Consider the following 11,653-nt stretch of genomic DNA (forward strand, 5'->3'; position numbering starts at 1 on the left):
ATTTCTATCGTTATTAGGCGTCTGCCATAATTGGTATCACCCACCTATGCTGACAGACTTCTAGGACCTTGATCGACTGTAAATATGAACTGCACCTCGTACCACGATGGTTATATGTCTCAACCCTAGGAGCTTGAACCATGGGAAAATGATTCACAATATGCCCCTACACTAGGAAACTTTCGGAGCCCTTATGCTACACAGTCCGAGTGTAGTCCCTCCCCTTCGATCTCGCTCGAAGAACTGCCCAACGTCGCAGGCCGATTTCAACCGAACAATATACCTCTGCTCTAGGAATCTGAATAGGATGCGGACAAGATCTACGACGAGGATCCGCCGAGCTGTATCCACTACTTTATAGAATAGCGTGTCGCTCTTAACAATAACGCCGTGGTAAAGGATACGGAAGAAGACCTAGTATTGGCCCCGAGCGTATACTAGCGGTTATTTTTGGAAAAAAAGCTACAAACTGTCCTAGGAGAGAAGGTTAGCCGCAACAAGAGAGTTAGGATCGACGACATAGCGATTGTCGTAGCAGTCAATGATCGTTCCTAACGTGATTTGACCAAGCGCTTTAATAAGACCGAAATTGTCTAGGCTCCTATCGAGAAACAGTTACGAATGTGGTCGGGTTATTTCTGTCGTGGAAAGAGACTCACGTTAAGGGTTAGTTTCAATATAGAGGATTGCACTTCGCCATCCGCTGGACGAAAAGGGGAGAAGAGAGGTAAATCTTCCGTCACAAAAAGAATGCTTGACGATCGGGATGCCTAGCTTGACGCCGAAGAAAATACAGACGGCTAACAATCAATTTGGCGCCGTGTATATGACTTGATGAAATGCGGTTCGGGTGCATGCCAGTTGGGTCCCTACTGTTGGCTAGACCCAATGGGGAAAAGGCATTATCGACTCCGTACGCAAACTCTCAGGCGTTTGGTTACCTTCGTCGAAAAGAGCGGTACCCTTGAGACGCATAAAGACGTCCCGGATGAGATCCGAGATGAGCTCTATATGGAGGAACAACAGAGGCAGGAGAAGGAAAAACGTAGAGGCGGTAACGTTCTTGGAGATGGAGGGCCTTATCAACCTATCAACATCAATGTTCACCCATCCCACCCTACTGGATCGGCCTCGACGACCCCGGCTGATGCCACAGCAGAGCTGAGAGCTATAAGTCCATTGAACATCCCCGGGTTCAAAGATCTAGCTGTCAAAGAATACGGTGAGTGGCTCGCATCAAACGTATCCGATGATACCCTTAAGGATTCCGTGATGAGCTTGTATGGTCTCAACGAACGTTGATCCTGCAAACAAAGCAAACAAAAGGGAAATCCGCTTTGTCAGTGGTTATTTGGCCAGAATTCGAATTCGCTTCCTCTACCAACATCTCATCCTCCACAGCTCCACAGGAGTCTTCTATTTGCAAAGCCAGAGATGTTGAAGAAGTTTTAAAATGTGGATTCTGATCAAGAACCTCTTTATTGACAGCCCTACGCAAGCTAAATTTCCTGCGACCCCGGGGTGGCTCCAGTCCAAGTCATGAATTGCCCATTAGAAATGGAACCTTACAATATCTGGATCAATCAATCATGGTGTCAGGGGATAACCAGGTGGTCTACGTCTAGTCCTAGGTGTCGATTCACCAGCATTTGAAGGATGAAGGATATTGCGTAGATAGCCCTGGAGGTATATATTCCTGCTTTCTCATATGTAACATCATTTTAAATGTTGAGCAATCACTTAGCAAATGCCACTTACCCCCAGCCGACTTAGAAACCGTCTGCATAATTTCCAACCTTGGAAGCCCTGCCTAGGTGGAGGCTCTTTTACCCAAGTGATTGCAATCCATAGATACTGTATCACTCTGCGGATCCGTATCTCCTCTGAACAAGATCCACTATATGACCACCAGAGTGTCTATTCGAATAACTTTCCTGGACAGAATGCCCAAGCTTTGCCAATAGTTTCCGCAGTGCCGCGCGATCCTCATCGTCACATTCTGGTGACGGTCTCCACGCATTCTCAAGGTTTGCGAGTTCTTCGGGATCCTCACCTTCCATATAAGGCGAAGGGCCATATCCATCATAGCAGCACATATACCGATTATAATACAGCCCGACCTTGATATCCCTCTCCTGCTCAAATGGAATATCCGGGTACCAATTACTACGGCCGATTCGAAAGTGTCGCAGTTTTGGCAGTTTCTCTGCAAATAGATCAAAAATATGGTGCCATCGCTTCTCGAACGAACCATACAAAGACTCATCGCCCTCGCGGCGCACCAAAGTGTCCCTAGGTAAAGCACAGGCGTCCACATTCTCTTCCATCATACCAAAGTCGTAGAGGATGGCGCAGTCATCGAAGTAGATTTCCTCGAGGGTGTCGCCATGCTTTAGAATCCAGTCGATTTGGCCATCATGGAAGAAACAGAAGTTTCCTAGTGATAGCGTCTTCAGGCGTGGAAAGAACAGATTGGAGAGATCCAGGTGAGGGTAAAAGCCCGAGTATTCACGCGAGCAGAGCGAGAGATGTTGGAGGAAGAAGAAGCGGGACTCAGCCATGTGCTGGGCAACTCTTTGAAAAACTTGCGGATTTCCGGATACTGATATGTTTAGAAAAAGCATCTCGATGGAGGATGGGGTGGGTTATACCTCGAGATCATGCTCAGGAGCGGCGTCATTTGTCTCGCTGGTAATGCTTAGGCGAAGGGACAGTAGGCCCGACAGGACCTTTCCCATTTTCGCAAGTGTTTTCGGATCTTTGGGGTTATCCGCTTGTAGGTTGCGAATACCAAGATCTTGGATTGGGTGCCGTAAGGATTCGAGAAGAGAGAAGAGCTTATGCATTGCGTGGAAGCGAAATTGAGGCGTCTGGGGGAAGTCCGTATAATGGAGGTAATCCCGATCCCTGCTGTCTGAAGTAAACCCCTTATCGAAGCACAGAACGGCGGCGTTCAGCCGAGGCAATTCTTTCACTTGCGGAACAAGATTGTCCCAGCCTTGGGGCCATTTTTGCTCTTCTTCTTCATCATAATTCTGTGCGCATTAGTTGTTGCTTGGAGCTGGATTAAGATAATCGTACAAGACTCTCGTCCACGGTGTCTATGTAGATCTTTCGCGGAATCCGACGTAGACTGGGATTGTTCAAAATCTCTTGTAATGCATTTTGGCTTGTCTCGCTGGGCTGCAGGTGCACGGTCCTGAAGAGCTGATCGGTGGCCGGCTGTGATATGAAACGGCAGGATTGGCGCAGCGACTTTAATGATGAACGATCCACATTAAAAAATGTGCGAGTGAGCAGTTCGCTGGGCAGATTGAGAAGGCGTGACATCTAGGCGTAGTCACAGGTAGAATTCGCAAATTGATGTGTCGAAAGGGGACATGTTTCGCTTAGCCCTAGGCTCCCATCGTGGCGTCCAAACCTTCCTAATTCGGTAAAGCCTCAATAAGCCACAGGACTGAGAAGTAGACTGCGGCAGGTGATCTGATTAGAGACAGAAAAAATTACCTGCTTTGATCTTATACCCTGTATTTGCCTTGAGAGATGATGTATATTTTCATTTACACTACTCATGAGGTATACACGTGAACTTAAGCGCTATCATATGTAAAGCTGCCACGGTATACTAAAGCTCTGACCGAAGTGAACCTCACAGTTAACCGTAGCGTAACGATTGTATCTATGTTTCAGGAAAGTTACAACCCCGCCATCCGCGTAATCTATAGTGACAAAACATTTCAGGATCTCAAAACAGACTAGATCATAGGGGGTCTAGTGTGTTTCAGAATAAATTTCAGAAAAGAAAGGAAAAGGTGAAGCTGATTTCGAGCGGCCCTGTAACCTGTTGAGATCAAATGGTTGTATTGAGTAATGTATCACGCACAGGGCCTTCGCCGGAGGCTACAGTAAGAACTATGTATGCGTGGTACAAACGCCTTTGCTCTCACTTGTGGTATATGCTCCTGAGTGATCCTTGGTGCCAGAAAAGGACATACCATGGCAATTCCTCTGCTCTTTCTTCCCATTCCCTCAATCTCTTATGGATATTGTAAGAAATAGGTTCTGGTGCCTCAAGGATCAACGGTCAGGCCTGCGTGCCGAAAGTGGCCTCTGGCACTGTCTTGTCGTCCGCCGACTTGGTTGATACACCGTTCAAGGAAGGACCCAAATTCTCGGTCAGGATCATCTGCGTAGTAGCACCAATTGCGTCTTATGAAGCCTTTGAGTTCAGCAAAAAACTCCTCAATTGGATTCAGATCCGGCGAGTAGGGAGGCTACGAAACCCTTCAACCTTCATATTTCCATTCAGCTTCAAGGGTGATTGGAATATGTCTGATAACCCCGAAAACAAAACACCCCAGGTCACCTCATCTCGTGTCGAATTCAACAAGCGCAGCTGTTCGCGTTGCAACACAAAAAAGTGCGATGTGATAGAACATATCCCTGCGGTGCATGCGTGAAGGCCGAAGTGGAATGCGCCTTTCCAGGGCCCAAAAGAGCACGCCGAACATTAAACAGGCCACCAATTAGCGAGTTACTTGCACGCTTAAAGGATCTCGAGGAAGAGGTCTCACAGCTTCGCTCAACGCACCGGTCACCTTGCGGCTCAGATGTCAATCCTACATCAGACTTGGATGGCCCTTCGAACCTAGCAAAGAAGACGGAGCTACTGGTTCTAAAAGAGGGCAAGAGTCGGTACGTTAGTGATGAAGTTTCTGTGACTCTTGGAGAAAAGGTAGGAGATGCATATCGCGGGAATGGCATGGCAACGAACGATGATTAATTGCTCGACAGATATCTGAACTTCGTGACATTATCGAGAGTGACTCAAATGAGGAAGATTGCTCACCCAATGCGAACTCGAGTTCCACCGTTCTACCCCAGGGCGGGCTTTTCGGAGGTGATAAATCCTACTACGGCTGGTCTTTTGAATCTTTCCGCTGTCATTATTCCCAAGCGGCGAGAATCAAGGCATTATGGAAATTATATCAAGAGAATGTGGCACCGTTGATCACCATCGTTCACCAAGATACCATATCTCAGATTGTCCAATACGCCAGTGCGGGCGTCGATATGACTCACCCAGACGAGGTATTGCTGTTTTGCGTTTACTATGCTGCTGTGGCCAGCATGAGAGCTCATCTTTGTCATTCCATACTCGATGTCGACCACGATACAGCCATCCAGGACTGCAAAAGAGCAGTGAGCCAGGGACTTCGTCACGCCAACTTCATAAAGTGCCAGAATATATCCGTTTTTCAAGGTGCTGTTCTGTTCTTGCTTTGTTATCGAGTGGGCGGTGACATTCGTCTTGTATGGGCCGAGTCAGCGGTTGTTATACGTGTTGCGCAGGCGCAAGGGATTCACCGCGATGGACAGAACTTTGCATTGCCGCCCTTCGAAACCGCGATTCGTCGTCGGTTATGGTGGCATATCTGCCTATTGGATATGTTATCTTCCCGAGATCAAGATGTCGATACTCAGATCAGACCTGGGATGTTTGACACACAGTTTCCGACTAATGTGGACGACGACCTTATTTTGCACATGCCAAATCTGCCAATGCCTAAGTCCGGCTTCACTGATAACTCACTCTGCATTATGAACTCCCAGATCATGCCCAATTTGTATTGGCCATGTCATTCGATGAATCAAAATCCCAAGGTGTCTTCACATGCCCGAGAGTCCTTCGTCACAAATCTGGGAAAGGACCTCCATAGAGAATATCTGGATCATTTCAACCTTAATATTCCAATCCATTGGGCGTCGGCGACCATAGTCCGACTCCAGCTCTCGAAATAATGGCTGGCAGCTCATTTACAGTCATCCACAGATCTGTATGGGACAATTTCCAGTCACGACGATCGTGTTTTCAAGATGGCAGTCGAAATCGTACAATTTGCCTATCTCCTGCAGACAAACGAAGCCACATCACAATGGAGCTGGCTATGTCAAAGCTACAAGGAATGGTATGTCGCTTTTATCCTTTCCGAACTGTGTTTCCATCCTCTGAATCCCGACACCGACCACGCGTGGGACATCGTCAGTAAAATGTATGAGTTATGGCAGCGGGGTATCCCACACACTGATGCCGTTCTTCACAAGCCTCTGGACCGGCTCATGCAGCGCACAGCTGCGTCACGAGAGACTAAGAAGCTGCAACATAAGCGAGAGCCCCCTGTTCAGGAAAACCTGCCTTATTCGGTTTCTCTGGGATTCGGGGAGCATACAATCTCGAGTTGGATGCAGTTCCGGAACAGTCCGGTCTGGACTGGCTTTCTGGATCCTGATCCTTCTTTTAAGTTGTTATCCTGAGACCAAGTGCATGTATGATTACTAGATGTTTGGAATATTTCTCTCGTGCTTCTCGGCATGCGCAATTAGCCAACTTCATGTTGATGTTCCGGGTGAAAGTTACCGATGTGATCTGCCTAGAAATCCGTCGTATATAACGGGACCCGATTGTGTCCGAGGTAATCATTCGTGGACGAACATGTGTAATGAAACTGGTGAAGGCTTCTGCAGAACCTTGTATTGGTCATTACTAATGTCTGTTGAGTCCCCAACTAGGTACACTCGAACGTTCAAAACAAAAAAATCAGTTATAACCCTTCTAGTAATGAATCACAGCCTGTCGCCAACTAGAAACAGAAAGTCTCTGCGAGCGAGGACTTGTTCCAGACATTTATGAAACAATCACCGGTATCCAGCCCTCCTTCGGAGGTAAGAAGTAGCCGAGAGGGTATCCCGTTTAGGAAATGTACGGAGTAGAGGTGAGGATAGGTAGCAAGAGTATTACCAGAAAGAACCCGTACCAAAGTCAAAATAGAGGCAAAGAAAAGGGCTAAAAGAAGAAGTTTAAGGCTACGGATTAAATTTGGAGCACCTGATAAAAGTTTGAAAGAATGCTTGAAAGCAAAGGGTTTGACCCAATAGTCATCAATCCTGAAATGGCCCAGACTTATCTATTAATGCCACTAGATTTTTTTCGAAGCGAGCTATTGTTGCCTTACAGTGCTTTCTTGGCAGTCTCTTGGTTGTACCTTTTGTCAAGAATAAATATGCCATGGCCACCTTTTTGTGCATTCAGCCTTTTGCCCGGAAGGTTCACTTTGGTGGCGAAGTCCAAGTGCCGAGAACGCTAGAATGCCCCGCGACTAGTATTGACGTCATGCGGGCAGAGACAAAGACCGGGGCGCTCGCGGATGTCGCCCTCATATCCCCGTCAATGATGTGATAGATGTAAATCCCAGGGGGCGATATCGAGGGTAAATGCAGGGTATATGTGGTCCGGGGTGGAATATTTGTCTTTGTTCCCTATGTTCCCTATGATGTCAACACATGGACGCCTCGTGGGACAAGTCTAGTCCCGAATCAATAATTTGGCTACCTAGCCCTACACTGGAGACCGAGATTAATCTATGCATGGATCGCACTTAATTTATTATGGTGCCCTATCATTACTGAAACTAGAATGAAACTTGGCCTCCTGACCATGTAGCAGTTAGCGCCGATCTCAACTAGTCTCTGCAGGAGTAAGAAGAATGACAGGCGCAGAACAAAGATGTTCTGTACGAGGTATAGTACCCGAGTATAGATGATCAAGCATAGCCACTGGTTCCATGGATGAGAACGGGAGGAACCAAACATCCCAGTAAACAAACATTCAACCTCGTCTCTCCGCTCGTTCTCTCTCTTTTCATCTCTCCCCTCTCATCTCTGCCTCGTCTCATCTCTCTAAGCCTCAACACTTCGTGTTTCGCCACACCCGGGCAAACTGCTCAGAGCCTCACGTGGTAACTGCCTTATCTTTGCCTTCTCTCCTCGGCTTCCTTTTCCATCTCTTCATCTCTCCATCTTCTCTATTTGTCTATCACTTCTGATTTGCCATCTCAGTCTTGCACGCTGATCCTCTGAGGCTGAGTCGCAAGGCTCCGCTTTCTCTGCCCTACGACTTGACGCCCGACTGAAGTTTCCGTGTCTCTCATTTGGTGCGACTGTTACCAATCAGGCTTCCAGAAAGATCGTCACTAGTCGATCACAGCCTCTCTGCAACACCCCACTTCCCTGCCCTGCCGCCCCCTCAATTTCCTGCATTGCATCTCACTTTTTCTCGGCTTTGGCTTTCTTACAACTTCCCTCGGTTCTTCCCTTCTCTTCTCCGTCACATTTCTCTCATTTGCCATTGCGTCCTATGTCGTACACCTACAGCCGTGAAAGAGATTGGGACGATTCCCGCCCTGTCTCCATCAAACGTTACGTCATTCCAGCCGAGGACGACCGTCGAGACTTCATGTCGCGACACGACGACTATGCCGGCGAGCGCGAGCTTGTCATTCGTCGCAAGGCCGATCGCAGTGAACCCATGACTATTTCGCGGTACGAGCGAGAAGTGGACTACGAACCACCCGCTCGCCGCTTTGATCGAGATTTCTATGAACGTGAGTCCCTACACCCAAGCGATACCCTTCTACATGCCCACCATACCCTTCGAGACCCCATGGACCCCCAGGAGCGAGTGAAGCCCCATACTTTTCATGCCATTCGAGAACGTGTGCTCATTCGTCAAGCCCGTGATCCATACTCTCCTCGCGAATCCGACTACAATGTTGTGCGCCGCTCGGAAGCCGATGAGGATCCGTACTACTACCACAGACATCGTCGAGTCCGCGAGTACGATGACCGTCGTTCTCGTCGCGAGCTGAGCCCAGGAGACTCCATTTCCCAGGCAAGCCACCGCCGTGGTGATCGCGACCAAGACTACAGCAGCGATGACAGCATGGTCTATATTCGCAAAGAGACCCGCGACTATGACGACCACCCTCACCACCGCCGTCACCTCGCAGAAGGTGCATTGGTTGGTGCCGGAGCAGCAGAATTGATCCGCAGCCACCGCAAGCGAGACGGTGAAGAAGTCAGCGACGGCGCCAGCCGTCTTGGTAAGACTCTTGGTGCTGGTGCTCTCGGTGCAGTGGCTGTCAACGCTGCATCGCATGCACGCGACTACTACCGCCGCAGTAAGAGTCGTCACCGCTCGCACTCCTTTGACGATGAGCGTTCGTCCCACCATCACAGCCGCCACAGCCGTGGTCGTCATCACAGCCGGAGCCGCAGCCGCTCTCACTCACACTCTCGTGCCAAAACCCTTCTTGAGTTGGGTGTTGGTGCCGCTGCTGTGGCTGCCGGTGTAGCTGCATTACGCAGCAAGTCAAACAACGGCCGCAAGAGCCGATCCCGCACTCGCTCCCGTTCTCGTGCTGCCAGCAGAGGTCGTTCCGTTAAAGATGGCAAAGATGCCTCCGAGCGTAGCATGTCAGAGCGCCGGAAGCACATGGCTGGCGCGGGTTTGGCTGGTGCAGCTGTCGCAGGGCTTGTCGAGAAAGTCCGAAGCCACTCCCGCTCTCGCAAGGGCGAGCGTTCCCGTTCCCGCAGCAGGCTCAGACAAGCCCTCCCAATCGCGGCTGCCGGTCTAGCCACCGCTGCAGCCACCGGTCTCTACGAAAAGAAGAAAGGCGAGAAGGATAAGAAAGATGGTGTGAGCCGTGGCCGCCATCGCTCCAGATCCCGCAGCCGTGCCCCCTCCGAGTCTTTCCCAGACCCTGCTAGGGACTCAGCCGGCCTGATCGAATATGGAAATCACCCAGTCGCAGGCAGCATCCCCGCTGAGCACTACTATGGTGCACCTGCCAGCCCTGGCGCACCGTACTACTCCGACGGACACGAGGCGTATGCTCCACGTCGCCATAGCCGAAGCCGCAGTCGCAGCCGTGGTGGCCGCTACAGCAGCTCCGACGGCTCTGATAGGGAGCACCGCCGCCACCGCAGCAAGAAGCACCGCAGCCGCTCGCGCGATATTGCATCGGCCGCCCTCGGTGCTACAGGACTTGGCTATGCAGCCCACAAGTACTCACAGCGCAAGGACCGCGAGAAGTCCAAAGAGCGTGAACACTCCCGTAAGTCTCTAATCCCCCATGATGCCACTGAGAAATATTCACCCTGACTAGTGGTGTACTAGGGTACGACCACGATCCCAACCGCGATCCTTACGAGGAATCCTATGACCCCGAGCCCTACCCGCCTTCGCCCCACGCCGGAGCCCAGGCACCGCCCATGGGCGTCGACCCCCACTACTACCCGAACAGCAACTACTTCCCCCGCCGCCGGGCGACTCAACTCATAACTTGAACACGACCCCTGCACCCTATCACCCAGCTGATTACCCTCCCCCGCCTGGTGCTGCACCCCAGCCCCAGCCTTACAGCTATGGCGCGGTACCACCAGGCCCCGGAATGGGGCCAGAAACTTACGCTCCTCGACCACGTAGGGCAGATGAAAATGTGAGCCCTCCCTCCTCTAATAAGAACACCGTGCACGATGGTGGGTTCTGTGAACTCAAGGGTCCAAGCCCAAGTCCTGGACTGGGCTGATCCACCGACACAATAGAAACCATGTTAACCTTTTATTCTTCTAGGTCTAAAGAGCCATAATCCGTATCCCCCTTCTTCAGCTCGGTCTAGGTCGAATAGTCAGCCGGCGCAGGCTTCAAGCTCGAAGTCTGTTGCGTTTGACTTGACGCCTGACAAGGGTTACGAGACGGATGATAGTAATGATACCGTTGGCCCTGATTCGCAAAGAGGTGGCAAATCCCATCGCCACCATCATCGACGTCGCTCTTCATCTGTTCCTCATTCGCCCGTGTCTCGTCATGGCCCTACCTCTGGTTCCCGTTCTTTAGGTCATCACCAGGATTCTCATTCTTCTCGCCATCATGATCACCGGCACTCTACCCATGGCAAAGATAAGGCCTCTGAACCGGACTCTGACTCAACTGAGGATTTACCTGACCGCTTTGATTCCCACGGTCGTCTCATTCAAGAGCGTGATCCTGCTCTTGAGAAGTTCGAGGATCTGGTAAATCGCTTCAGCAAGGTTCTTTTCTGATCCTGGGTTTGACTCAAATTCGCTGGCTCGAAAATCAATGACTTCCTGCAGGATATTCTTTTTTATTCCCAGTTCCCTGAGTCTCCTTGGTTGCTGTTCCCCTTCCCCTCTTCCCCCTCGTGCCCTTCCCCTTTCACTAGCTTCAGGCGAATCTTGTGCTTTGATTCTCTTTTATGCCTCTACGTCCCTTGTACTCCTTGATTTCCATTTCCTTGGTACATTATTATCTATTTGCAGTTCTTGTTTTCTTTTGATGTACTCATTCATCTTGGTTATGGATGGTACTTATGCCCATTATTATGATTTATGACTTCTACGTGCTCAGATGCTCAGATAGTTCAATGATTTTTGTTATCATTTTTACTCCCCAATGTTATATGAACACCTTTAAATGATACATCTTCCGTATGTTATTTGCGGTCAAGGTGGAGATCGGGACTACTATGTCTTCGTCCTCGCAAGCCCTTGACTTGCTTTCTAAATGCACAGCTAGATAGTGATGGTTGCCTTGACGTCTATGTGGAAGGGAAGGAAACGCTCTGCTCTGTCGACGTTGAATTTCTACTGTAGCGGGCACCATTCTCTCATTTGAAGGTCATATCATTCATTCATAAAAGTCTAGTAGGCAATGAGCAAAAGAATAAAGACACAGGGGGAGTATTTTGTACAACACGAACAGCCAGTCCAACGCTCTCGTATTTCAATAATCGAG

General features: G+C 49.7%; 5 protein-coding genes across 5 annotated transcripts; 3 read left to right on the forward strand and 2 right to left on the reverse strand.

Annotated features, from left to right (window-relative positions):
- Positions 1-1,859: 1,859 nt before the first annotated feature.
- N7446_006609 (uncharacterized protein) lies at positions 1,860-2,561 on the reverse strand (the record flags this gene model as incomplete). The annotated part of the gene is made up of 1 exon (XM_058515356.1): positions 1,860-2,561. The coding sequence occupies one exon, from the start codon at positions 2,559-2,561 to the stop codon at positions 1,860-1,862; it is 702 nt and encodes a 233-aa protein (XP_058372534.1).
- Positions 2,562-2,645: 84 nt separating this feature from the next.
- Positions 2,646-3,330, reverse strand: N7446_006610 (uncharacterized protein; the record flags this gene model as incomplete). The annotated part of the gene is made up of 2 exons (XM_058515357.1): positions 2,646-3,035; positions 3,082-3,330. The coding sequence occupies 2 exons, from the start codon at positions 3,328-3,330 to the stop codon at positions 2,646-2,648; spliced, it is 639 nt and encodes a 212-aa protein (XP_058372535.1).
- A 998-nt stretch (positions 3,331-4,328) lies between these two features.
- Positions 4,329-5,802, forward strand: N7446_006611 (fungal specific transcription factor domain-containing protein; the record flags this gene model as incomplete). Its single annotated transcript, XM_058515358.1, has 3 exons — positions 4,329-4,456; positions 4,519-4,735; positions 4,795-5,802. The coding sequence occupies 3 exons, from the start codon at positions 4,329-4,331 to the stop codon at positions 5,800-5,802; spliced, it is 1,353 nt and encodes a 450-aa protein (XP_058372536.1).
- Positions 5,803-5,877: 75 nt separating this feature from the next.
- N7446_006612 (uncharacterized protein) lies at positions 5,878-6,315 on the forward strand (the record flags this gene model as incomplete). Its single annotated transcript, XM_058515359.1, has 1 exon — positions 5,878-6,315. One exon carries the CDS (start codon positions 5,878-5,880, stop codon positions 6,313-6,315), a length of 438 nt encoding a protein of 145 aa, XP_058372537.1.
- Positions 6,316-8,194: 1,879 nt separating this feature from the next.
- N7446_006613 (DUF3824 domain-containing protein) lies at positions 8,195-11,324 on the forward strand (the record flags this gene model as incomplete). The annotated part of the gene is made up of 4 exons (XM_058515360.1): positions 8,195-9,953; positions 10,016-10,116; positions 10,143-10,410; positions 10,472-11,324. The coding sequence occupies 4 exons, from the start codon at positions 8,195-8,197 to the stop codon at positions 10,939-10,941; spliced, it is 2,598 nt and encodes an 865-aa protein (XP_058372538.1). The 3' UTR covers positions 10,942-11,324.
- Positions 11,325-11,653: the final 329 nt, after the last annotated feature.

The sequence above is a fragment of the Penicillium canescens genome, assembly GCF_028828765.1.
Source record: "Penicillium canescens strain IBT 15451 chromosome Unknown utg000004l_segment0_segment0, whole genome shotgun sequence".
In the NCBI taxonomy this organism is placed as follows: Eukaryota; Fungi; Ascomycota; class Eurotiomycetes; order Eurotiales; family Aspergillaceae; genus Penicillium; species Penicillium canescens.